General features: G+C 62.5%; 1 protein-coding gene across 5 annotated transcripts in view; it reads left to right on the top strand.

The window, feature by feature from the left end:
- The first annotated feature begins 1,434 nt into the window (after positions 1–1,434).
- The window catches only part of SPEG (striated muscle enriched protein kinase), a 30,917-nt gene continuing 5,354 nt past the window's right edge, over positions 1,435–26,997 (top strand). The window contains exons 1-31 of one of the 5 annotated variants that reach the window (XM_063400694.1): positions 1,435–1,643; positions 4,825–4,864; positions 6,367–6,456; positions 6,715–7,096; positions 8,170–9,689; positions 10,635–10,778; positions 11,571–11,753; positions 13,435–13,646; positions 13,910–13,998; positions 14,187–14,368; positions 16,453–16,713; positions 17,961–18,119; positions 18,263–18,452; positions 18,604–18,833; positions 19,012–19,131; positions 19,532–19,636; positions 19,748–19,954; positions 20,080–20,203; positions 20,590–20,762; positions 21,536–21,648; positions 21,834–22,002; positions 22,083–22,176; positions 22,538–22,738; positions 22,886–22,946; positions 23,138–23,215; positions 23,375–23,547; positions 23,656–23,682; positions 23,999–24,151; positions 24,372–24,414; positions 24,509–24,577; positions 24,707–26,900. In XM_063400694.1, coding sequence (XP_063256764.1) covers positions 1,611–1,643; positions 4,825–4,864; positions 6,367–6,456; positions 6,715–7,096; positions 8,170–9,689; positions 10,635–10,778; positions 11,571–11,753; positions 13,435–13,646; positions 13,910–13,998; positions 14,187–14,368; positions 16,453–16,713; positions 17,961–18,119; positions 18,263–18,452; positions 18,604–18,833; positions 19,012–19,131; positions 19,532–19,636; positions 19,748–19,954; positions 20,080–20,203; positions 20,590–20,762; positions 21,536–21,648; positions 21,834–22,002; positions 22,083–22,176; positions 22,538–22,738; positions 22,886–22,946; positions 23,138–23,215; positions 23,375–23,547; positions 23,656–23,682; positions 23,999–24,151; positions 24,372–24,414; positions 24,509–24,577; positions 24,707–26,900 — 7,819 coding nt within the window. In that variant the 5' untranslated portion in view covers positions 1,435–1,610. Of the gene's footprint in view, positions 1,644–4,824; positions 4,865–6,259; positions 6,457–6,714; positions 7,097–8,169; positions 9,690–10,634; positions 10,779–11,570; positions 11,754–12,323; positions 12,742–13,434; positions 13,647–13,909; positions 13,999–14,186; positions 14,369–16,452; positions 16,714–17,960; positions 18,120–18,262; positions 18,453–18,603; positions 18,834–19,011; positions 19,132–19,531; positions 19,637–19,747; positions 19,955–20,079; positions 20,204–20,589; positions 20,763–21,535; positions 21,649–21,833; positions 22,003–22,082; positions 22,177–22,537; positions 22,739–22,885; positions 22,947–23,137; positions 23,216–23,374; positions 23,548–23,655; positions 23,683–23,998; positions 24,152–24,371; positions 24,415–24,508; positions 24,578–24,706; positions 26,901–26,997 lie in introns of those variants that run through there. The other 4 variants (XM_063400693.1, XM_063400692.1, XM_063400695.1 and 1 more) reach the window with 4 other exon arrangements.

Below are 26,997 nucleotides of genomic sequence, written 5' to 3'. Positions count from 1 at the left end.
GGGAGCATGACGCCTGTGAGCAGCTCCTTGTGGAGCACCTGGCTCCCCAGGGGATAGGTGAGCAGCATGGGGACAAGTACTGCGTGGGGAGGCTTCCAGGGGCATCCCCATGAATGCTCTGCAGTAGGAAGGGGCAGCTCAAACAGATGGTGAAGCCAGGACCTTGGCAGCCTCTCCAAGGGCCTGGAAAGGGGGCTGAGGTGAGTTGATGAGGCAAGGTATCAAGAGCTATGGGGCACCAAGAGCTGTGTGGGGATGGCATGCAAGACAGGACCTGCTGAGGCTGTGGGGCTGGGGCTGCCCCTCTGGCTTATTTGTAGCATCATCCAGAAAACTGGGACAGGCGAGCAGGGCTCGGGATGGTCAGCTGGGGAAGGTGTGCCAGGGTTGTGCCAGCACCCCAGGACTACTTATAGGTCTTAATGTCCCTGACCAGCTTCACTTTGGACCCCCACCCACAGCTTCTGTCCACATCCCAGGAGCCCCATCACAGCTCAGTCCTGGGCACTGAGTCCTGCTCTGGGCTGTGCCGTGGGTCCTCATCCCAGCACAAAGGGAGGTCTTGTGTGCATCATGCCACGCAGGGAGGGACAGCAATTTACCTTCCCAGGTCAATCTTGTCCCCCCATCAGCCACAAAGCAGTGATGCTACACCAGGGCTGAGCAGTCCAGCCCTGCAAACCCATGTGGGTCCTGAGGCACCTGGGGGGCAGGGTACGAGGTTTGCCTTGGCACCAGCACTGGGACTGGGGGCTGTGTGGTTTGCTAGGGGAATTGATGTGAAGTACTGTGCCCATGTTAGCTCCTGTCCATGTCCATGTGCTGTGACCCACACCCGTGCCTTGGCAAAGGGATCTTTCTGCATTACCGATGACTGGAAGATGTGGGGGACTGAGCAGAGGCTGGCAGAGTGATGGTGACCTGCGTCTTGGCTAGGCAGTGCCACAGCACATTGCAAAAGGGTTGTGGCAGCTGTGGCATTGGGGCTGCCCTTTTTGGGAACACTTTGGGCACAGCACACAGAGCACTGCTGTGTTGTGTTGTTGCTATCCCAGCTGGTCTGCACGTGGGGGCTGTAGTGGGGGGCTGTGTCCGAAGAGAGAAGCTCAACCCCTGTCGTGGGCAGTGGGGCAGGATGGACAGGTGAGAGGGAACAGTGGCACAGCTGCACTACCTGGCGGGGGCCTCAGACCCCTGGCTGCCGTGTAGACATAGCCAAAGGTGGAGAGACCATGTACCCGCCTCAGACAAGCCCCTCCCTCCCCTCTACGACAGTGGCCCTCGTCCCCCACCACCTGTGCCCTGCCTGTCCCCCACCGCTGCCTCTGTGTGCCAGGGCTGGCGGGGAGGCGGAGGCGGAGGCAGGCGGGGGAAGGATGGAGGGAGGAGCACTCCAGTGATGCTTCATGCTCACAGCTCCAGCCCTCCCGAGAGCCCAACCTGGCGAGCCCCTTCCTCTCCCTCCACCGCTCCCGGCTGCCGGTGGTGAAGGATGCTCGGAGCATCGCTTGCTGCCGCGACGTGCTGACAGCCGGGACCCCGCCGGGAGCGGGCAGCCGTCCTGCCGGGCCTGAGTCCGTGCCACCGGGCCAGCAGGGCTCTGCAGAAGCATGAAGAAGATCTGGGTGAAGAAGCGTTTCCAGGTAAGGGCTCCAGGCTGCCGTGCCGGCGGGTGCCGGGAGAAGGGGGCAGTGCCGATAGCGGCTGGGGATGGGAATGGATGCTGATGGAGACGGGAATAGGGATGCGAATAAGGATAGGGATGGGAGTGTCCCTCCAGCCCTTCCGTTGCCCCCTGGGGCTCCCCAGGGCTTTGCACAGCACCAGCTTTAGCCCTGCTTGCAGAGCTGCCAGCTGCTTGCCTGGCCTCACCAGCCCGGGCAGGAGGGGCAGAGGGCAGGGGCTCAGCACCTCCTGTGCCCATATCCGGGCTGGACCCTCGCCGGGGCTTTCCCCACGCCCCTCTCTTCCCTCTCTACCCTCTGGAGCCGGGGCAGCAAATGGAGGCTGCTCCATGGCTCCCCCCAGCCCCACCGGTGGTCACGGAGCTGGAGACGAGGCTTTGCATGCGTCATCCCCTCCGCGTCAGGAGCATGCCTGGCACAGGCAAGGCTCCTTCGCGGGCCCGCCGCACGCTCCGCTGCCGAGCAAGGAACAAGGACGTCACTTGGCCTCAGCGGGGCGTGGAGGATGAGGAACATACTTCCAGGAAGCCCCGCGCCCCCAATTCCCCGCGGCACACAAGCCCGATGCGGGCGCACAGCCTCCCCGCTGTCACTCTGCCTGGTGGCCCAGAAGGGACTGGGAAGGGGCTGTCACGCAGCCCCTTCCCAGGGGTGGAGGATGCGCGACGGGACACAGGTCCCCGGGGAGGGAAGGTGCTGAGGGTCCCTCTGGGGCAGGGTGGGAGTTGCAGGCTGGCTGCCCCATCTGCATTTGGGGGCAGCAAGTCCAGGGGCTTGCCCGTGTGGCAGGGCAGGGTCCTGCACCGCTGGCTGAGCACGGGAGGGGAATCAGCCACAGCGGCTGTCTCTCTGCACCAGGCTAGTCACCCACTCCCTCTCCATCTCATTCCATCTCTGCTCCCTGTCTGCCTGTCTCACACAATAGGCAGCAGTGCCATGTAGTGCTGGGCTCCACGTGCTGGTGGTGGCAAGCTCCAAGGTCCCAGGAGATCCGTCACTCCCCATTGGCCCCATGGCCACAGTGAGGGATGCCCCATGCCTGGGCCAGAGCAGGACCCCAGCCTGGGCAGGTGGATCTATGCCTGGCACAGGGGAAGGAAACAACTCCAGGTCTCACCCAGCTGTATTGTAGTGCAGGGTTGAAGCTGGCTGTGGATCCCAGCCAGCTCTTCTCTCTACTCCAGGCTGGGTAGGCACAGAGTGCGCTCCTGGAGCTCCTCCACCCGTTTTTCCAAGATGCTAATGAAATACCACACAGGCAGATTATCCCCATTCTCTGTCTGTCCCCTTAGTGCAGACTCTGACCCCACACCAAGCCCTGAGATGCTCCTGCCCCTTTCCATCTCCTGGCCTGGGGCTGACCCAGTGTCACCCAGCACTTGCTCCCTAGTGGGCTGCAGGTGGGTGCTGTGCTTGAGGTGGGTCCAGTCTGCGGGGTGCCCTGATCCTACAAGGTGCCCTGATCCTATAGGGACCTGTTGAGAGGTGAAGGGGAGGGGGCTCAGCCTCTCTGTAGCTCCGAGCAATGGAGCCCAGGCCAGGCCCAGTGGGTGCAGTCACCATATCTGATGGGGAGCCGATGGCGCCTGTCCCTGGGGAAGCCACAAGAGTACCCGATAATGGCACTCAATTGCATTTTCATTTTTTAATGGGGGAATTATCCGCCGATGGTGCAGTTAATCACTCATCTTTCCCTGGCCTGGAAGACGGGCTGCCAGCCAGAACCAGCACAGTCAGCCGAGAAGGGGAGGTGAAGCCTGGCTCAGCCTGAATACAAATGTGTCCCGTGCAGCCGCTGCCCTCTGGCCAGCGCTGCATGCAGGCAGGGGGTTGGTGGGAACCCCTGAGCGCCGCCCATGTGCAGGGTCTGCCACTGCAGCGGCAGCAGCTTTGGGGCTTGTGAAGTGAGCCTGCTGCCCTTCAAGGGCAACTAACAGCTCTCCGTGCTTGGCTGTCCATCCCTGATGGCTGGCTGTCCCTGGGGTCTGGCTGGCTGTGACCTGCTTGGGAGCTGGAGGGGTGGCAGGGCAGGAGGGGCTGGTCGAGCAAAGGGCTTCAGGAGCGTTGGGTGTCCAGCCCTGGGCTCCACACTGGGGAGGCAGCGCATGGGCCATCAGTGTCCTGGAGAGATCCTGTCACTCAGACTGGCTGGGAAGGATGCTCAGTCCTGGCAGCCCAACCCTGCCTGTCTGCACTCCACATTCCCACTCCTGCCTGCCTTGGAGATCACCCTGTCCCTCTGCTTTCCTGGGATATGGCGTCAGTGCACACCAGGTCTGGCAGACAGGCTGCCCTCAGCTGGTCCCTTCCCTGGCATGCAGGTGCCCAGCCCTGGGCTGCAGCACAGAGGGCAGCCAAGTTGGCAGGGAGCTCCTGGCACTTCCACCCAATGCTCGGGTCCCACCTGCCTGCCCAGACAGCAGGGGTGAGCGCAGCCCCTAATGCCTTCAACCCCGCACCAACAGGCCGGTCCCGTGCTGCCAGGCAGCCTCTCTCTCAATTGGCATGGTCTCTACAGGGGATGGAGGATGCTGTCCCCATGCTGGGACGGTGGCCATGGTGGAGTCTGGGCCAGTGCCTGGAAGACATTTCGCTGGCCAAATCTCTATGCTGGCTGGGTGGCTTTAAAGGGGTTGCAGAGCTCTTGGGCAGCAGCCCAGGCAAAGACTTCGCTGCAGGCTGTACCAGCTGCAGGCAGCAGTTCTGGGGCATCTGGCATGCCCAGGACTGTCACTCCTGGTCTTGGGCTCCAGCACAGGGCTGGGGCACACAGTGCCATCACCACGGGGACTCTGTGAGTGTGCGCGTGCGCACAGGTGTGTGTGAGCGTGAGTGGCTGGGCATGCGCCACACGTGCCCACCCACACCCCTCCATCTCTGCGTGTGCGCGGGGGCGTGTGCCCGTGGGCGCCGTGGGCGTGCAGCGAGGGTGCGTGCGAGCGGTGCCAGGTGTGCCCTGCCAGTGGGAGGGCGTGAGTGGCACGACGTGTGTCGTGCCAGAGGGTGTGTGAGCAGCCGTGGGTGAGAGCGGAGCTGCGTGTGCAGGGATGGGGGTGTGTGTGCGTGGCAGCGGTGTGTGTGCACGGCAGGTACCTGTGGCCATGCTGTGGGTAACTCTCTGTTCTCTTTCCCTTTGCAGAAGACCGGCCACTCGCGGCGCTTTGGGCGCTTCACGCATGGTGCGTTGAGTTACCAGGACCCGACTCCCTCTGCCGCCCCAAGTGTGCTGGGATGGGGTCCACCACCATGTGACAAGGGGCAGCCAGCAGAGCCTGGGCAGGGCTGGATTGCCTCTTGCCAGCCACAAAATAGGGTCCCAGTCAGCCAGGAGCTCGCAGTGTCCCCCATGCATCTGGTCTGCTGCTGGCCCTGCAGCTCTACTTGCTCAAGGGCTGCCAGACGGTTGTGGCCAGGATTGGGAATCTGATGTGCTGGCAGTGCAGGCAGCAGCTGGTCATGTGCTGGGCTGCAGAGGGGTGGCTTGGAGTGGGGGGAAGCAGTGTGGCCCCTTAGGAGTGCAACGGAGAGGAGCAGTAGTGGGCTGGGGACATGTTCCTCACTGCAGGGGTTGTTGCTGCAGCTTGTGAGGGCTTGGGCAGTGGCAAGAGGGAAAGTCAGTCCTTCACTGGCAGCATGACACTAGCTTTCGTGTAGTGGGACATCAGGGTGATACTGAAATGGCTTTGCCACATGCTGCCTGGTGGGAGGCAGCTCTTAGTGATGCCTTGCCCTGAGAATTTTTGCTTTATCAACTGCAGCTGTGCTGTGCAGCACAGCTGTATTGTACAGCACTTGCACTGGTGGGGCAGAGGATGGACTTCTACATGCCAGGGGTAGGCTGTGTGCACATGGACATGTGTCCATGTGTTCCAGCACCCCAGGAGCACCCAGCTGGGGCACAGACTGGGGAGGTCCAGCCCCAGGCTGAGGTGAACTGCAGAGCCCAGAGGGATGCATGGATACTGCAGCGGTGAGGCCAGCATCTCCAGGGATTGGGGGTGGCTGTCCTGCTGGGCAGCATGTGGCTGTGGCACAGGGAGGGAATGGTGCTGTGCAGTGCACAGGTGGGATGGTGTGTGCAGGGAGAGGGTCTTTGTGCACCACTGGAGTGTGCAGTGGATGCGGTGCAGAGTGGAGACCTGGTGGGGAAGTGCTGGGGACAAGGGACACCCCTGCTGCCCCCGCGTCTCCGCAGGCCGGGCCGATAACCGGGTGTTGATGTCTCTCTCTCTCTTGCTGCCCCTATGGAAGCGAAGTTTTCCGCTCCTGCAGGAAACAAAGCTACGGTAGGAATACCCCTTCCCAATGCCATCTCTGTCCCCACAGTAGGCCCTGTGCCCAGGCCTGCTGTCCTGCTCTGTCAATTCCACTGTCCCCCGCCCTGCTTTTTTGTCCCCGTGCTGCCTCTGCCAGCTCCATCCTCACTGCTGGCACTGCTTCCTTTCCTCCCATCATCTAACACTGTTCCTGTCTGCCCTTGCCCTGCTGGACTTTCCCATGCCTAGTCCTGCCCTTTCCCTACTGGCAGCTTGTCCCTGCAGGTCACAGTCATGCCTCCTGCCCTGGAGCTGCCTGGGCACTGCTCTCCTGCGCCTGGAGCCAATGGGTCTGCAACAGGCAGTACCAGTGTGGTCTGCTGTCTCTGTGTACTCTCACTCCCTACTCTCTCCTCCCACCCCAGACTCGGAGACAGGTGAGGATGAATCCAGCGACCCCCAGGTGACACAGCGCAGTGATCTCCAGGATGAGACGGCCTTCAGCACCCCCACGGGTGAGCAGGGACACCTGGCTGGCACTGAGCCCTGACACTGGCTGCTGGCCATGACTCCCTACAAGGCCTCTGCTGGCCAGGCTTTGGGGGTCCATGAAGAGGGAGCTGTGATCCACCCACACAAAGCGGGGAGGACTTGAAGCAACAGGGTGCTGCTCAGGACATGCTGGTACACCCCATGGTGGTTTCAGCCCTCTGAGCAGGGTGCTGAGCTTGTCCCTGCAGGCACCCAGTCTTGGCTCATCCCTCTTCTCTCAGGTGGGTCTGACACCCTCGTGGACGCCTCCATGAACACAACGCCGACCTCGGTGCTGGCGCTGTCACAGGCAGAGGAACGCTCCAGCTGGTCAGGCAGCCAGCAGACCGTGGTGGAGAAGGAGACAGATGCCAGCCTCTCTGCACGGGGACCCTACCTCCGTCCCGCTGCCTGGCCGCAGCCACAGGGAACCCCAAGGCAAGCAAACACGCCGGCCCCCCGTGGCGCCGAGGTCCGGCACCTGGGCGTGGAGCCGCTGGTGCGGGCATCTCGGGCTAATCTGGTGGGCACAAGCTGGGGGTCAGAGGATAGCCTTTCGGTGGCCAGCGACCCATACGGCAGCGCCTTCAGCCTGTACCGAGGACGGGCGCTCTCACTCCACGTGTAAGTAGCCAGGGGAAGCACACGGAGGGGACATCGTGCTGGGGCCATCTCCTTCCAACCTCTGCAGCCATCTTCTTCCCTCCACCTGGGCTTTCTTTGCCTTCACCTTCACAGATGAGGAGTGGGGACTCTGAGCAGTAGGCAGCCTGGTCTCGGTGAGAAGGTGGGAGCAACGCAGCCTGGGCATGATGTAGAGGGGATTCCCTTTGTGCCGTGGCCAGGTTGAGGCTGGGGGTATCCCCTGTGCCACTGCTTGAGCTGCAGTACCCCACCCACAGGTTATGCCATGGGTATTTTCGTGTTCCACCCCACCATGGTGCTCTGTGCAGCCCACAGTATGGGGAACTGGAGGTGCACAGTAGCCTGGGACACACACTGGCAAGTGTCTGCCCACTGTATGGGGCTGGCAGCAGGGTCCAGGGACATGCTGCCTCCCCAGATCCGGCTGATGTGCTCAGAGCCCCTGTCCCTCCCTGCCACCTTTAGTTCCCATACCTGCAGGCCTGCTCCTTTGACCTCCATCTTGCTCTTTTTTTTGTTTAAGGCTTATTGATCCACCAGAACCTCATCTCCACCTTATGATTTCCGCTCTGCATTTGCTGAGGCCCTCTGGGGGCAGTGATATAGGAAGATGTCCCCAGAGCAGCATGTGCATGGGCAGGGCTTGCAGCCTTGGGGACCCCCTCTGGCCAGGCTGCACTGCCTCAGCACACCAGGACACCCCAGCAAACTGGGGCACCACCCCAGCCCCTGGTCCTGTCTGCATGGTGGCCCTGGGGTGGGGACTCACTGGGTATCCCAGCATCACCCTGCTACTCCACATGAGTACCCCTGGGCAAGGGGTCCCAGCAGCCCAGGACTCTCAGCTAACCCAGCCAGCTCTCAGTGGTCTTGGGGTGACCAGGTGCCCTTGCTGGGACCTCCTGAGTCTCCTGTGTCACAAGGCTGCCCTGACTGTTTGACCCTCTTGCTATGCCCCATTGGGCACTGTGGTTCAGGCCAGAAGCTGGGATGCAGCCGAGCGGGTACAAGGGTGGTGTCTAAGCCATGCTCCTCTGTCTCTGCCCTTGCAGCAGCATCCCCCAGGGAGGCTACCGGAGAGATGACCTCCACAAAGGCCCTGTCTCTCCAAAGCCTGGTGCAGAGCCCCCGAGATCCCCCGCTGCCCTGCCACTGACTGCCAAGCCACCCATCGTCCGCTCACCATCTCCTCGTGCTGGCACATGCCTGCAGCCGCCCACTGGCGTCGTGTCCCAGCCTGCTGCCCGTGGCCCTGGCGTCCCCTCCTTCACACCCGTGACCCCTCGCAAGAAGTCCTCCGTGCCGGCAGAGTACCAGGACGTTGTTCCTGAGGAGTACGAGGAGAAGATCAAGAAGCCCAAGTCCTCTGGGTACTCACAGGGCAGCACACAAGAGTCCCGTCCACAGACACCCATGAGCGACACCTCTGGCCGCATCTCCGTCCGGGCATCCCCCAAGCTGGTGCGTGCTGGCTCCAGGATCTTTGAGAGGCTGCAGTACTTCGAGGAGCGGCAGAGGAGCCTGGAGCAGGACAGCCCCTTTCCCGCTCGCTCCAACCTGCCGCTGCGCAAGACGCGCTCCTTCGACCAGCCTGGCACCGGCTCGCGCCGCGCCAGCACCCCGGGCGGCTCGCGGGAGGACCTGCGGGAGGGCGGCCGCTGGGAACCGGGCAGCACGGCAGCGTGTCGGCGTTTGGCCTTCCGGCAGAAAGCCGCCTCCTTTGACGAGCGGGGCAAGTTCGCCAACCGTGTCTATGCCATCGAGCACAAATTTGCAGAGGAGCTGACCCGCATCAAGCGGACAGTCTCCAAGCAGCAGCTGCGGCGCTCCCAGGAGCTGTGCAAAGCCGGGTCACCCCCGGCACCCTCACCCCCAGCGGCCAGTGAGCCCCCTGCACCCCGTGCCCCCCGCAGCTCTTCCTCTCAGGGCACCGGCGGACGCAAGGCACTGCCACCCAAGACCTGCCCGCCAGCAGAGAGCACACACGTCATCCAGCACCTGGCACTTTCCAGCGTGGTGTTGGTGGGACCTGAAGGGGAGCCACTGCCAGGGGGGCAGCGTGGGAAGAGAGGCCCAGTCGGAGGGGGTGGGGCGGCTGGACAGCTCAGCTCAGTGGAGGATGCAGGTGCCAGGAAGGGTCTGCAGCAAGAAGGCTCTGGGGAAGTGAAGAAGAAGGAGCAGTGGCCGTTGGCACAAGCCAGCCCGCAGGGAAGGGTGGCCCTCTCGCAGGCGGGTCCCGCTGAAGGCAGCCCGTATCCAGATGGAGGCCCTGCCCGTGGCCCTGGGGCAGTGAGCGAAGCTCTGGCTGCCCGACTGGCTGTGCCCCACGGACTGTACCGGCGGCCAGAGACGCCCACAGAAGTGCGGTTCCTGCCTTGGGCAAAGCCAGGGATGGAGCAGGAAGCTCGTCTGGAACGAAGCTGGGCAGGACAGCACGGTGTGGGCAGGGAGGTGGAGAGAAGGCAGATGAAAGTGTCAGAGAAGAAAGAGAGTGGCCGGATGGCTCAAGAAGGCAGGAGCACACGGAGCAAGGGGAAGGGACGCCGAGCCAGGCCAACCTCTCCAGAGCTAGGTAGGGGCATGGCTTTCTGCCCTCCTGCAGGCACAGAGCTGGCCTGGCCAGCCCCTGGGCGGGTTGGGGGACCTCCAGCCTGCCCTTAGTAGATGTGGGGAGCCCAGAGGTGGAGTGAAGGAACACATCTCTGGAGGCTGGGGTAGTTGGCAGCAAGCAGTGCCATAAGAGAGACCAGCCTGGCTGCCAATTTGGTGGGCCTTGCTTGCTCTTCTCCATACCTCTTGCCCGCCACAGAAAAGATACAGCGTGCTGACTTGTGTGTAGAGCCCTGGTCTGGGGCATGGGGCACCCGCTGCTTGTCCTGTCTGGGCCATGCTCAGTGGTCCAGGCAAGGCACGCAGCTCAGGCTTCCCCAGGGGAAGGTGGCTTGGCTAGGGAAGAGATGTCCTGCACATCCCAGCATGTAGCAGTTAGACTAGACTATACCTGGGCTAGGAGCTTCTTCTAGGCTCTGCTCGAGCCAGAGAAGTGCCAGGCCCACATATCTGAGGCTCCTGGCACAGCCCCAGGACTTCTGTCCATGTGCTGGGGCCATGAGAGAGGAGGGAGCTGGGAGGTGCTTGCTGATGTGTTGGGGTGCAGCAGCCAGCATCCCACAAGGACTGGGGGAACTTCAGGGCAGGTGGTGCAGCAGGCTCCACAACCCTCCTTCTTCCACACCCCTGTCATCTCATTTCTTATGCCCTATGGGATGTACAACAAACTGTGTGCTTCCTGCCCCACGGTCCCCTGTCTTGTCCCTGCTGCCTGCTCTGTGCCATGGTGGATCCTCATGTGGCCTTTTTGTCCACTGCATGACCTGAGTACCTGCTAATGGCCCAGTGAAGGTGTGATTGACCAGTGGGTTGGGGGACCTATGTTCTGCTGCATGCAGCCCAGCATGGCACGGGACCCGCTCACGTCACCCTGCTGACAGCCATGGGGCCATCTCTCCCTGTGCAGAGTCCTCCGATGACTCCTATGTCTCAGCGGGTGAAGACCCCCTGGAAGCCCCCATCTTTGAGATCCCCATCCAGGACATGGCCGTGGTCGTGGGGGCAGAGGTGCTGCTCAAGTGCATTGTCACGGCCAACCCCCAGCCAGAAGGTGAGCCACGCTGGGGCTGGGTGTCAGGGGGACGAGCATGGCAGAGGGACTCTCCGCATGTCCACCTGCGCTGTGTGAGTGGGCACCCAGCGCTGAGCTGGCTATCTCAGGGGAGGGGATGTGCCCACCCTGGGGGCATCCCTTCAGCCCTTCCTCCGCTCAGACAGCAGCGAAGTGCTTGGGCGCTGCCTGCCAGGACAGGGTGCAGAGGACAGGGTGCCTGCTGTTCCCCAGTGCTGGGCTGGGCTGTTGGGAAAGTGGGAGAAGGGCTACTGAGCCTTGCGCGGGCAGGGACGGGTGATGCAACCTGATCTTGTGGGTGGCGTCCCTGCCCATGGCGGGGGAGATTTGTTGGAACTAGATGATCTTCAGGGTGCCTTCAAGCCCAAACCATTCTGTAATTCTGTGACGCTCTGGGCTGCTGTTGGACAGCTCAGGTGGTTTCCCGCGGCCAGCAGCTTAGGGCTGATGGCCTCCGGGCACGCTGTATCCAGGACGTGTGCGAGGGTCGCTGGGCATCCAGAGCCGGTGCCAGCTGCCAAAGCCAGGCAGAAGCCAAGCCGCTTTGATTCCCTCTTCCAGCCTCCACTGGAGGGCAGGAGGATGTCAGGAAGCAGATAAGGAGCAGCCACGGTCTCTCCGTCAGAGGGCCGTGGGATCCCGGGTCTGCTCCCCAGAGCAGATGGGTCCTGAGGGCAGGCAAAGGAGCGCCTGGCCTCCCCGGGATCCTGCGCAGACCCCGGGAAAGCTCGGACTCTCCTGCCCACGCGTGACCCCCGCCTCTGCCGGCAGTGTCCTGGAGGAAGGACGGGGTCCCGCTGCGGAGCAGCACGACGCGCCCCATCAAGGCGGAGGGCGAGCGCCACACGCTGCTGGTGCGTAGCGCCCAGGTGGCCGACGCCGGGCTGTACACTGTCACCGCGGCCAACGAGGTGGGGGCCACCTGCTGCAGCGCCATCCTCAGCGTGCGACCCGGTGAGTGCCGCGGCCGGCGCATGGAGGGAGGCCGGGAGGGAAGGAGGGAGGCAAGGAGAGGCAGACAGGGAGGGAGAGAGGGCTGGCGCCGCGGCAGGCTGGCTGCCAGCTCTGCCGCTGCTGTCACTGGGAAGAAACCGGCTTCCTTACCCTACAAGGCTCTGTCTGAACCAAAGCAGCTGACGTGCTCCCGGCAGCCATGGAAGGATCCTACCGTGGGGGGAGCGGGGTCAGGCTGTGAGCATCCCCTGGCGCCCAGCGAGCAGCCCAGTGTCCGGCCCCCACACCTGCCCTGTGTCCCGCTAGACATGGGGGTACACCAGCCTGCCCTACAACCTGCAGAGCCTGTGGTACCCCTGCCCTCAGCCTGCAAACCATGTGGGTCCTCCTACCTCCAGCAGTGAACCTTGGGGATATCCCAACCTGCTCCCCAACCTGCAAATTGTGGGTATATCCCTGCGCTCCATCCACTGTGCTAGCCGCGGGGAGACCCCCGCCCCACAGACTGTTAGCTGTGGCGATACCCTGCCTGCCCACCAAGCTGCTAGCCGGGGAGAGCCCCACCTGAGCCCCACACCGCTGGCCATGGGGATACCCAGCCTGCTGCAGCCCCAAAGCCCTCCCTGCTCCAAGAGAGTGTCTCTGGGCGGCAGGCAGAAGCTCGGAGCTGCCCCGAGGGCAGGAAGCACCCAAAACTTCCCTTCTCCGTGGTTAGGCGGGACTGTACACCCAGGGGCAGCCGCGGCCGGGCAGGACCGGCCGGGCACAGCGGTGGGGGCCGGGCCGGGCCCCGGCAGACCCCGGCCCGCCGCGGGCCCTCCCCCGCGCTGCTGGCCCAGCCCCGGGGGCCGGCCGGCGCTGGGGCGGGGAGGGCTCAGCGGGCCGGCGGCGCTGCGAGCCGGAGGCGCCGGGCTCTGGCAGTGCCGCGGGCACCGACGGCGGGTCGGCGGTGTGGCGAGGGTCGGCTGGCGGGGCTGCCGCGGCCCCGGTGAGTGCGGGGTGATTCAGGGGGGTGCGGACAGGGCGAGGTCGGGCTCAGGCTCTCAGCTCTCGGCTGGAAGCTGCCCGCGGGCATGATGGAAGCGCCGGGACACAGCCCTTGCCCAGTACCGAGGAGGCCGCCCGCCTCTCCCGGCGCAGGGCAGGGAGCTTGAGAGCGCTTCGGCGGCCGGGCTAAGGGGGCCGGCATCTCCGTGGTGGCGACTGGGCTCTGTCAGTGCCCCGTGCCGCTCGCCGCTCCCCGTCCCGTCCCCGCCGGCCCCTGTATCCCGCACCCCGCGAGTCCCCCAGTCCGGCCCCCGATGGCGCGGCCCGGCGGGCGGGCGGGCTGCAGGGGGGAGCGCAGCTGCCAATGTCACCTTCAGCCGTGCCGGCCCGGGCAGGGACAGCCATCCCGGGAATCCGGGCGGCTTAAGGATGGGAGCGCGGGCTGCTGCGTAAGAGCCACTTGAGCCCTGCTGTCGCCTTGCGGAATATCGCGTCCCCTTATCATCCCGCGGCGTGCTACTCACCCCCTCCCCCGGCGCGGCCACGCACCCCTTCGCTGCCGGCCATTGCCGAGCCGGGATGCGGGCGGGATGGGTGCCCACCCCTGTAATGCAGGGTAATGGAAGGGGGTGCCCTAACCCGCCTGCCCGGCTCCGGTTGCTGCCAGCTCCTTATCCAGCCTCTTGTGTTCTAGCACCCGCTGTGGAGCGGCATGGGAACTTGTCCCCCACCATCGGCCAGGCCAGCCCCATCACATCGGACGAGGAGTACCTGAGCCCCCTGGAAGAGTTCCCCGAGTCCAGCACTCCCCAGCACCGACCGGCCATGAAGTTGCAGCCAAGAGCCGAGCATGGGGCTGCCCGCGGCTCCCCAGAGGCCACCTTCAAGGCTTCACCCACCTTTGAGGTGAGATAACAAATCCTCCAGGACCTGGTGGAGGGGTACAGTGCCCTGCGACTGTGGTCCTCGCTGCCAGGAGGTTCTGGGTCAGGTCTTCCTACCCCCTGGTCTGATGTGGGGTCCTTCCAGCACCTGGGTAGGCTACACCCCAACCGGTCTCCTTAGTACTCCTGTTGTGATAGGGGACAGACAGTCCTGGGTGCAGTGATGGGGGTGCATTGTCCTGTGTGCAGATGGCGCTTACTGCTCTCTGACCCCTCTTTCCCCAGGTATCCTTGTCGGACCAGTCGGTGCTGGAGGGGCAGGATGTTAGCATGAGTGTTCGAGTCCGTGGGGAGCCCAAGCCCATCATTTACTGGTGAGTCCTGCTGCTCTCTGGAGTCATAGCTGGGCAGAAAAGGAGGGGAGGGACAGGCACAGTGACTTCTCCATTTGGGAATGGAGCTCTCATCCTGAGCAGGGAGTGTTAGAGGTGTTTTTGGGGACAGCCAGGCTGGGTGTGCAGGGCCAGGTATGACCGTGATGCTCTGCCTCTGTCTGGAGCAGGCTGAGAAACAGGCAGCCAGTGAAGTATGGCCGCCGGCACCACGCGGAGGAGGCAGAGGGAGTGCGGGGGCTCTTCACACTGCACATCCTGGCTGCAGAGCACACTGACACCGGCTTCTACACCTGCAAGGCCGTCAACGAGTATGGCACCAAGCAGTGCGAGGCCAAGCTGGAGGTCAGAGGTAAAACTCCCTGAGTATGTCACCCAAGAACCTGAGAGGCCAGCTGGCTCTAGCCCTGCATGAGCTGTGGGGAAGGGGCCACTGCACACCCCCCTTTGGTGGTGTGACGTAAGAAGGGAAAAGCCAGCCCACCCTGTGGTGGAGCAGGTAGGGAACAGGAGAGTGGAGCTGCGTGCCTGGGGCTGTCTGCAGAGGCTGGCCCTGCAGCAGAAGGCAGGCTGCCTTGCTGTCACATCCAGATGTGCAGCCCTGAGTCCCACTTGTTGCCTGCTGTTCTAGAGCGCCACTGATCTGACCCAGACCCAACTGCTGCTCACAGCCCAGCTTTACCCCATGTCCCCCCACACACCCACTTATGGGGTGAGGTGCTGCCCCTGGCTGACCAGGGAGGGCTTTCGGCCATGTGGGCTCTATAGAACACTTGTCCTCATGCCCTGTAACTTGTTCCCTCCTTGCCCCAGGCTGCCTGCAAGCTCTGTGCCAGGCACAGGGCAACTTGCAGGGGTCCCTCTCTGCCCATTCCCAGCAATGTCCCATACGCATGGGACTTTACTGTCCAGTCCCCTCTCCTTGCTGTTGCTCCCCAGCCCTGCTGTGGTCCTCCTAGGACCTCAAAGTATGTGTGCAGTTTAGAGGGGTGAGGGTGGAGTTGGGACTGATGGGCAGGCTCTGCCTGGTATCCCCAAGGCCAGGGAGGGGGCCTGTGGGGATGAGTGATGCTGCCTCTGTCCTCTTGCCCTTTGCTGTGTGTGCCCTGCTCCCCCCAGCCCTCCCTGCTGATGGCTGCCTGAGCTCCCCTGAGCTGCCGATCCCACGCCGGCCTTGGCTGCCCTGCTTGTACGCTGCCGGGATTATGCTCCCAGACTACAGCGAAGCGCGGCGGCACGGGGGTGGGAGCAGAAGCCATCCCAGTGTCCCACGACTGGCAAGAGCTGGGCTGCAGGGGTGATGGCCTAACCCCAGGCCCTCTTGGGGAGCTCAGCAGATGGCTCCATGCCTTGTTGCCCACTTGCACCCCTCGTGCCAGCGCTGGCATGCGCGTCCGTGCCGGTCCCGTCGCTTCTGCACTAACCCTTCTGCTTGCTGACTGCGGTTTTTGTCTGTACGCAGGGGGAGTACGATAAGGGGGTGCATCTCTCAGAGCCGCGGCTGTGGGGCTCTTAGTTGGACACCTCTTAGGCAGTGGATCTCACCTTGTGTTATTACCTCCTTCTCCATCCGCCGCCTCGTCCTGGATGCACCGCGGGGACGCGCGGGCCCTCGACTGCGGGCAGGGGCTCGCCACGTGGCCGGGGCAGGCGTAACTGAGGCGGGGTGGGGGAAGCAGCAGGGGAGCAGCAGGTGCCCCCTCAGCCGGGCCAGGGTGCCCAGATGATGCTGTCTTGTCTCTTGCTCCATCCGTTTGTCCCTGTCTGCGTGTTCTGCTGCCTCTCTCTTGCTGCCCAGGGAATGGGAGTGAGGACCTGAGCCCACAGTTGCCGCCGTGCCGGCCAGGGCTGTAGGGAGGGGCTGTAATACGGTGGCAGCTCTGTGACAGTCATGTTGGAGCACGGGAGACAGGAGACCCCAGGGACCCCACAGGGGAACACTCTGCTTGAGGTGCACGGGGGAGGGAGAACATTGGCCCCTTTGGCTTCACGGTGGCCACTCAGGTGCCAGCTGGGCCACCAAGTCCCTTGTAGCTCCAGGGCTTGCGTCCCTCAGGAGCATCCCCTGGCTGTGGGTCTCTTCTCCCCAGGGAGGGGTCTTGATGGGGGGGCGGGGGCGGGCTGCAAGGCCGTGACCCTTTTTTTTTGTAGCTCTAATAAAATCTGTTTGGTAAAGCGCTGTGTGGTGTGTTCCTGGCACGGACACCTCCCCTCACCCCCAGCCCCCTCCCTGGCTCAGCTCCGCTTTCTACATCTCGCCTCCCATCCCACCCTTCCCTGCTGCACTCCCTCCCTGCTGCACCAGCCCCCCTCCCTGCATGAACCACTGCCCTGCATGTACTCCCACTCCATCCCTGCTACCTCTCATGGTTGCTTTTCAGTTGCTGAGATGCATCTCTCTCTCTCTCTTTCTCTCTCTCCCCCCTCCCCGGGCAGCTCGCCCTGAGTGCCAGTCCCTGGCCATCGTGGTTCCCCTGCAGGACTTGGTGGTCGGGGCGGGGGAGCTGGCGGTCTTTGAGTGCATGGTGGCCGGCCCGCCAGACATGGACGTAGACTGGCTGTCCCGGGGCCGGCTGCTCCAGCCTGCCCTGCTCAAATGCAAGATGCATTTTGATGGGCGCAAGTGCAAGCTGCTGCTCACCTCTGTGCATGAAGACGACAGCGGGATCTACACCTGCAAGCTCAGCACTGCCAAAGGTAAGTGGTGGGCATGCAGCTCCCCCACGGGGGGTTCTCACTCAGAGCTTGGCCCTAGGGGGCCAGATAGACTCCCCCTACCATGGGCTCAGGGCTCTTGTCCCCAGGGATGTAGCTATGAGTGCTGGAGGTGGGGTACAGGGAGACAGGGGGATAGGGAGTGGTTGGTGCCCCAGGCATTGGGAAAATTTCTCAGGGAAACCTGGTGTGCATCAGTTCTTGCACCCTGAGCCCTGCAACTCTGTCCCACTCCACTCTACTCAGCTCCTTTGCCAGCATGGATGCGGCTCCCTGAAAAATGGGAAGATGCATTGGCTCTGTGGCTGCACTAGGTGGATGCAGGCCTGGAGTCCAGCTGTCCCTGTCCTCCGGCTTCAGAGTTTCTGGGCACCCTGCTTCAGTACTGATGTGTCTCTGCTGGCTTGGGAGATGGTGGGGAAAGGGGCAGGGAGTCAGGGCTTCCCAGCCTCTCCCACCAAACCATCACTGGTGGCAGCTCAGCAAGAGTTGCATGGACCTCTGTCCCATGGCTCTGACACACCTGTGCCTGTGCATGCTGCCCCACAGCTCTGTGTCACACACAGTCTGCTCTCCTGCCCACCTAGGCAGCACGGTTGGGGGGCGTTTGCAGGGAGAAGCGGCATTCCCTGCACCCTGCAGCTGGGGCCTGTGCAATCTTCCATGAAGGAGGCTGTATGCCTTTTGGGCTTTGAAGGTGGCAGCGGTTTGGGGCTCAGGGAGGTGGAGGTGTGCCTGAGAAGAGTGTTGCCCATCCTTACCCAGGGTGGGTGACAACACCGTCATTGCAAAGTAGTCCCTGCTGGAAATCCCCTCACCTGGAGCATTCAGCCTGCTCATATCCCCATGCTGCTCCTTGGATGCTGCTTAAGCCTTGCTGCCCCAACCCAAGAGGATAGACCAGCTGTGATCTCCTGCCCTATGGTGAGGGCAGGGCATCCTCCCACCCCAGCTTGCTGCTGGCACCTGTACTGCTGTGCAGAGAGGAAAGAGGTGCCTGCTGCCTACAGAGCCCCAGCCCTGGGCACCTTGCATGCATTTGTACCCCCTGCCCTGCACAGGGACAGAGCCTGGAACCCCGCACACTGGGCTCAGCCCCCACCACGTATGGGGTATGCTCACCCACAGCCACACTGGTTGCTGGGTTGCAGCTGGCAGGGATCACAGGCTGCCTCCTGCCCTGCACAGGTGTGTGCTGTGGGGCTCACCAGTGCCTGCTCTCCTCGCAGATGAGCTGACCTGCAGCGCCCGGCTGACGGTGCAGCCCTCTGTGCAGCCGCTCTTCACCCGCAAGCTGGAGGATGTGGACGTGGTGGAAGGGCGGACAGCGCGCTTTGTCTGCATGATCAGTGGGACTCCCCCTCCGACGGTTACCTGGACTCATTTTGGTAACTCCCAAGCTCAGAGAGCTTGCCGAGGGCCCTACAAGGAGACCTCTCCTCATCTCCTTGGGGGCTGCACCCCTGAGGGCTGCACCTGGCTGGGACTGGAGGCAATGCTGCTGCTGATGCTGGTGTGTGTCTCTGCACAGGCCTGCCAGTGCAGGAGGGGGAAAACGTGCGGATTCAGCAGGATGGAGGCCTGCACTCACTGGTCATTGTGCACGTGGGCAGTGAAGATGAAGGGCAGTACAAGGCAACTGCCAGGAACACCCATGGCCATGTGGAGTGCTCTGCTGAGCTCTATGTGGAGGAGCCAAGGCCATCTGCAGCTTCCCAGATGTAAGAGCTGCATGGTCACTGGAATGTGCTTCCCCCTGCTTGCTTCCCTCTGGGATTTGGTACACAACAGGCTTGTGCAAAGCCTAGGGCTGGGGCTGAGCTGGGGGCACTGCACCGTGCTCCCATCATGAGTGTGTGTGGACTCTTGCAGCTCTAAGCTGGAGAAGATGCCATCCATCCCGGAAGAGCCAGAGCAGGTGGAGACAGAGGCAGAGTGCTTCACCATGCCTGATTTTCTGAAGCCACTGCACAACCTGGACGTGGTGGAGTCGAAGGAGGCCGTGCTGGAGTGCCAGGTGGCCGGGATGCCCTACCCTTCCATCACCTGGTACCACAATGGCTCCCGCATTGACAGCACTGATGACCGCAAGATGATGCAATGTAGGACTCCTCGTTGCCTTCCCCACCCCCTGGGGTCCCTCTACACGGGGTGGGAGAAGGGATAACACCCCTGGAGGAGGCATCACCCCCCAGACTTTTACACCCCATGAGGGAGGAAGGGGAGCTTTGTGCTGCCTAGCTGGTGGGGTCTTACCTGTGTCCCCCTGTTCTCCACCAGATAAAGACATCCATCGTCTGGTATTCACGGCTGTCAGCCACGCACATGCTGGTGTTTACAAAAGCGTCATTGCCAACAAAGTGGGGAAGGCCACGTGCTATGCACACCTCTATGTCACCGGTAAGTAGCAGCAGACACCACTTGGGATGCGTGGCCACTCACAGCCACCCTGCCAGGATGTGCCCCAGGATTGTTGCGAAATCCTCAGGGAATAGGATCACAGGGCAGTTTAGGATGGAGGGAACCTCAGGAGGTTTCTAATTCAACCTAACAGTGGGGCAGCAGTGCAGTTCTCATCTTGTATGGTCAGAATCCCTCCCTGGACCACTAGGTCCTGCCTGGAGCTTGCTGGCAGCACCAGTCCCACAGGGGCTGGAAGGCTGAGCCCCTACCAGGAAATGAGAAAGAATTGCTGGCCTCATCTATCCCCTCAGCCAGTATCTCCCAGAGTGTGAGGCAGATGCCCTGACAAGCTGGGGCAGTGGCTATGCTTATATCCCTGCACACCCTCCCCATGCAGATGTGGTGCCAACCCCCCCAGATGGGCCCCCAACTGTGGCCTCAGTGACCGGCAGAGCCATCACGCTGACCTGGAACAAGCCCAGGTGGCTGGATGCTGCCATAGGTAAGGGGGCAGGGTATGGGCAGGAGGATGGCAGGGGGTGGGCAAGGCCATGATGGAGTACCTGGGATAGCTCCATGCCAGGGGCTCTGAACTGACCCTCTCCCCTTGCAGACCCCAACACGGTGACCTATGTGGTGCAAATGCAAGTGCTGGGCACAATGCAGTGGGTGGTGCTGGTGACCGGTGTGCAGGACACCACCTACACAGTGCACAGGCTGACCAAGGGTGCCCAGTACCTCTTCCGTGTCATCACTGCCACTCCCAAGACCAACAGCAAGCCTTCCCCACCTGTGGGGCCTGTGCAGCTCCTGGACCGGGGTGAGAAGGGCAGTGGGGAGGGAATGGGTAGCTGGGGTAGAGGTCTCTGTCCCTTATTGGGTGGTAAGCTGCCCAGGGCTGGGTGGCATGGAGTGGGCAGGGGTTGGTGAAAATGCACTTAGCAGGTCCCTATCTGGAGGAAGCCCCAGTCATCCTGGACAAGCCAGACGTGGTGTACATAGTAGAAGGCCAGCCAGCCTCCATCACCATTACCATCAACCATGTGGAGGCCATCGTCACCTGGAAGAGGTAGGACACAACACTGTGCTTTGTTGCCTGCCCCGTGCCTAGCCTCACCCCATAGGAGGCATAGAGAAGGACTTCCACCTCTCCATGCAGCCCATTGTGTGTGTATGTGAGGCTTCTTCCCTGGGCTGGTCTGGGTGTGCCCACAAGGGTGATGTCCAGGGCTCCGAAGAGTTGTGGTGGCAGCTTGTTGGGTTCCATCTGTGGGGTATTAAGGGGCAAGAGCCACTGAGGAGGCAGAGCTAGCCCCCCACTTTGTGGGGGCTGCGAGGCAGCAGCTGGGGCTGACTGTGGGTAAGGAGGTGGTCATGGGGCTGTGGGGTGGGATCGATCAATGGGCCAGTGGGTCTGCCTGTGGAACTGTGGTGTGACAGCTGCTGTGCCTGCAGGGGTGGGCAGGTTCTGGGGGAACTGGAGGGCACGTGTGAGATGATGATGCCAGATGACGACCAGCACTGCCTGCGGCTGCTGCGTGTGGGCCGGGGAGCTGGGGGGCTGCTGGCCTGTGAGGTGAGCAACCGCCACGGCACTGCCCACTGCACCCTCCGCCTCCGCCTCGCAGGTAGGTGTCCCTGCACTGGGTGGCCGTGTCCCTCTGCTGGGGGGTGGCATCAAGCCCATATGCTGGGGGGGAAGAGGGGGGGCACTGCCCTGGAGGGTGGCATTGCCCCATGGTGCCCCATGCCCATGTGCCATGTGGGCACTGCCCCGTAGCATGACACTGCTCCTCAGTGCTTCACACTCATATGTTGTGGGGATGCCGCTCTGTAGGGTGGTAATCATGGGGATGAAAAACCATGAACCATTCATTGGCACTGCTGCCTGGTGTCCCATACCCATGTCTGACCTGGGCACAGGTGTCCCATGTGTCCCATGACTGTGCACATGGGGGGGCAGTGCTTCATGGTGTCCCTTAGCAATATGCCTGGTGGCACTGCTGTGGGGTGTCCCATCTGTGAGCATAACTGGGAAGCACTGCACCCAGTGCCCTATAGCCAAGAACAATAGGGGACTCCTCCACAATGCCCCACAATACCCCACCCACATCCATATGTAATGTGAGCTGCATTAGCGCAGTGCCCCATGCCTGTGTGCTGTAAGTGGCACTGCCCGCAGTGCCCCACTCCAGCGGGAAGCTGCTGAATGCTGCTGCAGACACATGCCATTGGTGATTTGTCCTGTAGAGGTGTCCCACTTCCATATGCACTGGAGTGGCACTGTCCCATGTCATTCCATGCCCCTACCCTTCCTGCAGTGCCTCACAGCTGTACAGTCCGTGCCAGTGGCAGGGGGCTGACACTGCCCCACAGTGGTCCATGCCCCATCTCTTGGCAGAGGCACCACGTTTTGAGTCCATCATGGAGGACATCGATGCCCAGGAAGGGGAGACACCACGATTCTCTGTGGTGGTGGAGGGGAAACCGCTGCCAGACATCATGTGGTACAAGGTGGGTTGGGAGCCCCCAACCCCTTCCTGAACCATATTCCCGCCAGACCTGCCACACTTCACTGCCTCACCTGGGTTGCTGCACTGGTGATCAAGGATGTGTCCCGTGCCCTACCCATGGGGAAAGGATGGTGGGAGTTGGTCAGGGATGGGATAGGACACCCCCAATACCTCTGCCACCCCCAGGATGGGGAGCTGCTGGAGGAGAGCAGCCACCTGAGCTTCGTATACGAGGACAATGAGTGCTCGCTGGTGGTTCTGGGTGCTGCCGAGCCTGACAGCGGCGTCTACACCTGCACAGCCAAGAACCTGGCGGGGGAGGTCTCCTGCAAAGCAGAGCTGGTGGTGCGGGCAGGTATGGCTGACTGGCTCCCAGCCCCAAGGATAGAGCCTGGGTGTCTGGCTTGCCCCCAGCCAGCGCTTTCCTTCTCCCAGCCCAGCCCACTGCTGATGCTGCCATGGAGGAGGATGCACTGCACAAGGCACGACGTCTGACTGACTACTACGATGTGCATGAGGAGATCGGGAGGTAGGTGGCCACTGGCATGATGGGGCATCCTGGGCACTGCAGGGAGTGGGGTACTGGAGCCAGGCTGCACCATGGGGCTCTGACATAGGGGACTAAGCTCCATTATATGCAAGATCCTGGTGTGCTGGGCCTCCTCTCAGCTGTCAATGGATGCTCCTGTGCCAGCTTAGGGTAGGGACCTGGCATGGTCAGAGAAAAGCCAGGCTTGGGGTCTCTGTGACCAGTGGATGGTAACAGAGAGCTGCTGAGGCTGTAAGCAGCTCCCTGCAGAGTGGGTGCCTGTGCCAGCTGCTCAGGGAAGGGGGAGGTCTCCTGCTCACGCACCTTCTTATCCTCCCTTACCCCTACTGCTGAATTGCAGGGGGGCTTTCTCCTATCTGCGGAGGGTGACAGAGAAGAGCACCCGGCTGGACTTTGCCGCCAAGTTCATCCCTGGGAGGACCAAGGCCAAGCAGTCGGCACGGCGGGAGCTGCACATTCTCTCTCAGCTGGACCACGAGCGCATCGTCTTCTTCCACGATGCCTTTGAGAAGAAGAACGCCGTCATCATGGTCATGGAGCTGTATCCTCTGGGCACTCCTCCATGGGTGCACAGCACAGGGGAGGAGGGGAGGCTTTTGGGGAGAACAGGTGGGCAGAGAGGATGCAGAGAGCTGGGTGTGGGGCACAATGGAGCATGGAATTTCTATGCTCCTTGACTGGGGCCCAGCTGCTCTGAAGAAGAGCTGCTGGACAGGATGGTGAGGAAACCCTCAGTGTGTGAATCAGAGGTGAGTGAACACTGTGGGAGCAAAGTGGTGTGGAAGGGAGGGATCCTGGGGACAGTGGGGCCTATCCCAGCCTAGAGACGTGCAGTGCTCATTGTATCAGGGTACTAAGGGGGCTAGAGCCCCCTGCATAGGGCCTGTGTGCAGCTGACTCATGCTCGGGCTGCTCACTCTCCTCACTCCATCTCTTGCAGGTCCGGTCGTACATGCGGCAGGTCCTGGAAGGGATCTGCTACCTGCACCAGCACAGTGTCCTGCACCTGGACATCAAAGTGAGTGTGGGCCTTTACAGACTCCTCCTGCCTGGTGCCTCCAGTGAAGGGCTCCTGGTGCACTGGGTGGGGAGTGGTCCTGCTGACAGGGAATATTTGTTCCCTGGGGAAAGCCCCTGCCTCCTGCCAAGCTCCCCTCTGCTCTGCACTGTCCTGTAGCCAGAAAACCTCCTGATGGCAGATTTGAGCAGCGAACAGATCCGGATCTGTGACTTCGGCAATGCACAGGAGCTGACGTCTGAGGAGCCACAGTACTGCAAGTATGGCACCCCTGAGTTCGTGGGCCCTGAGATTGTCAACCAGACCCCTGTCTCCAGCGTCACTGACATCTGGTAAGGGTGGCCCTTGGGTGGTCAGTGGGCTCCCTGCTATGCCCACTGGAGAGACTGGGCATCCTGGAGGGCTTGTGAAGTGCAGTAACTGTGCTCTCCTCTCTGCAGGCCTGTGGGGGTTATCGCATACCTCTGGTAAGTGCCCCGGTGTGCCTCTTCACAGGAGGGACACCCTTTCCACCCCCTCAGCAGTTCCAGAGCTGAGGCTGTGAACATGCACATGACTCCTTACAGACTCAGCCTCCTTCCCAGCTGCTCCTACCTCTGCCCTCCTCATGGCACCAGTGCTGAGGTCTGAGTTTCTGTCCTCAGTCTCCTGTACTAGCCATGCTCTTTCCCATGTCCCCATGACCCCAGAGATGGGGTCTGGAGTCCTGCCCTCAGTTGTCTGTATTTGCCATGTTGTTTTTCATGGCCCCCTGGCCCAGTGACAATGTCTCCTCTTTGGCAGCCTGACAGGGATCTCCCCCTTCGTGGGGGAGAACGACAAGACAACGCTGATGAACATCCGCAACTACAATGTGGCCTTTGAGGAGAGGATGTTCCAGGGGCTCACCCGGGAAGCCAAGGGCTTTGTTATCAAAGTGTTGGTCAATGACAAGCTGTGAGTACTGCAGGGTCCCCTTCCCCCTCTCCTGCCCCTTCAGCATGAGCTTTGTGCTCAAGGGAGTGTGGGGACCCCCATACACTGGGGTGCCTAAGGGCAAGGCTGGCTGCAATACTCTGCTGGGGTGCACCACGGGCAGGCAGACTCTCCTGCCCTTTTTCCCCTGGCCAAAGCCCCTGAGCCTGGGTGGTTCTCACTCAATGGTGTTGGTTCACAGGAGACCCAATGCAGAACAGACCTTGGAGCATCCCTGGTTCAAGGTGAGCCTGGGCTCGGACCCAATGCAAAGAGGCCACGGGGTTCCCTGAGCCTGCTGCAGGCTCCAAGGGACACTGTTGTTCCCTCACCTCACAGACACTGGCCAAGGGGAAGGTCATCAGCACTGACCACCTCAAGCTCTTCATCTCCCGTCGGAAATGGCAGGTGAAGGCAGGGGCTGGGGAGGGAGGGGCCAGGTGGGATAGTGTCTTGGGCATCACTGGGGATGTGTAATGGCAGGATGATGCCATACCCTGCACCTGGGCCTGATTCAGCCTTCTCTGCTGGCTGCAGCGCTCACAGATCAGCTACAAGTGCAACATGGTGCTGCGGCCAATCCCAGAGCTGCTGGAGGACACGTCCAACCACCTTTCTATCGCCGTGCCCCGGCATCTCAAGGAGTCACCAGCACTGTCATCCTCCTCAGACTCTGACGACCTGGATGAGCTGCCCTTCATCCCCATGCCACACCAGGTGGAGTTCTCTGGCTCCCGCATGTCACTCAATGAGATCCCCACAGATGATGAAACCGTTGGGACATCCGAGGGGCTGCAGCCAGAGGGGGATACCTCCGCCATGGAGTGGCAGAGCCAGGGCACAGGAAAGCCCGGGGTGGCCCTGGGGAAGCGGCCAAGGGGTGCTGGGCCACGGCGACCCTGTGCAGAGGTGGAGGCGCCTGGCTCCTCCGATGAGGAAGCCCCCGAAGCCCAGAAGCGGCCGGAGTATCCTCGCAAAGCCATGAGGAAGGGTTCCAGCCTGGAGTCCCCAGGGAGCGTCCGTCGGGGAGAGCTGAAGAGGGGCAGCTCTGCTGACAGCGCCCTGCTGCTCCAACAGCTCCCAGGGACTGAGGAGGGGGCTGAGGCGGCCCGGGACCCCCGCCGGGCCCTGGCCAAGGCAGCCTCCATGGAGCTGCCAAGACGGAAGGTGGTCTGGGGGGAGGACGATCATGCCCAGCGCCTGGAGCTGATGCGCCAGCGGCTGCTGCGGGGCAGCTCTGGGGACAGCAAGGTCAGTGGCCTGCGAGGTCCCCTCCTGGAGACCCTGGGGGTCAGCCCTGACAAGAAAGTCTCACGGTCAACCCGGCTGGAGGCACCAGCAGTGCCACGGCTGGTGCGGGCAGCCTCCAGTGAAGCCACCTCACCACGCCTCCTCCCCACTGAGTGCCGGCTGCAGAAGAGCAGCTCCTTCAGCCATGGGGATGCTGAGCCTGTCGTCAGGCACAGACGTTCCGGTGCGCCCCTGGAGATACCAGTGGCCTGCCTGGAGGCCCAACGGCTCAAGGAGTCTCCCTCTCTCTCTGCCCTCTCCGATGCTCGGCCCACAGTGCCACCAGACACCCCAAGCACACCAACGCCGCCTCCAGCAGAGATCACCGTTCCCCAGCCCCACTCTGCAAAGGCTGCCTCAGGGAGGAGGCGCATCCCTGAGGAGCATGGCCCACCCGGGGCCAGCAAGGCTGCTACCACCACACAGAAGAAGCCCACGGACAGGGGACAGGAAGAGAAGACACCCACTAAGGCTGTTGGAGCCAGTGGAGAGGGGGCTGCCAGGACAGGAGCTCCCACCCCACCAAAGCCCACAACCCCTGTTCCCCAAACCCACATAAAGTCTTCCTATGCCAAGATGATGCAAGCCATGGGCGCCATGCAAGGCGAGGAGCAAGCCACCGAGAAGCCCCCACCAACCACCAGCGAGCCCCCACCAAACATCAAGGAGACCCCACCAGCCAGCCCTGCAAAGCCCCCTACACCAGCACCAGCATCAAAGAGGGAGGTGAAGCCCACCGGCTCCTCCAGCTCCCTGGTCATCCAGGACATTGATTCGGAGGAGGTCTTTGAGGCCAAGTTCAAGCGGGGCCGCGAATCATCCCTCACCCGGGGGCTGAAGCTCCTCACCCGCTCCCGCTCCGAGGACCGGCACCTGGCCGGCCCCCCAGTCTCTGACGAGGGCATCTACCGTCCTACCCCAGCCGGCGTGCCCCTGGAGCTGCGCAGGGACCGAACCACCGGGCTGGCAGCCAAGTCTAAGTCGGTGCAGGACCTACACGAAGTGGAGAAGGACGCGGGCTTCTTCCGGAGGATGTCCATACTCCTCAAGCGGACTCCGCCTGCTGAGAGGAAGAAGAGCATGGGGGAGGACGGAGGCAGTGAGACCCCATCTGGTGGGCGCCGCTTCTCCTGGAGCATGGCTCTGGCCAGCTCCAGGGAGCGGAGGGACTCAGAGAGCCTCAAGTCGGAGCCGGGGGGTGGTGGGGAGAGCGAGTCACCGGCGGTGGCTGTGCGGAGGAAGATCAGTGCCACCATGGAGCGGGTCTCGGCGCGGCTCCGCAGCGTGTCGGACGAGCGGCCCGAGGGCGACGGGCCCCGGGGACTCCGCCGCACCAGCTCCGAGGGTGAGAGCTTGCGTCCAGGGCCCGCCCCGGCCCCCGCCCCCTCCTCTGAGTCCCTGCGCTCCGAGGCCAGCACAGGCTCCTCTGCCTCTGCCAAAGGTGAGCCATGAGAGGGGATCCTGCGAGGGTCTCCTGCTGGCAACCCACGGCCCAGTCGCTGTGGGCAGGGCAGGCGTGGCCGCCGTGGCCTGGCCCC

This window comes from Prinia subflava, chromosome 6, assembly GCF_021018805.1.
Source record: "Prinia subflava isolate CZ2003 ecotype Zambia chromosome 6, Cam_Psub_1.2, whole genome shotgun sequence".
Taxonomy (NCBI): domain Eukaryota; kingdom Metazoa; phylum Chordata; class Aves; order Passeriformes; family Cisticolidae; genus Prinia; species Prinia subflava.
This window is presented reverse-complemented; position numbering and strand designations above follow the sequence as displayed.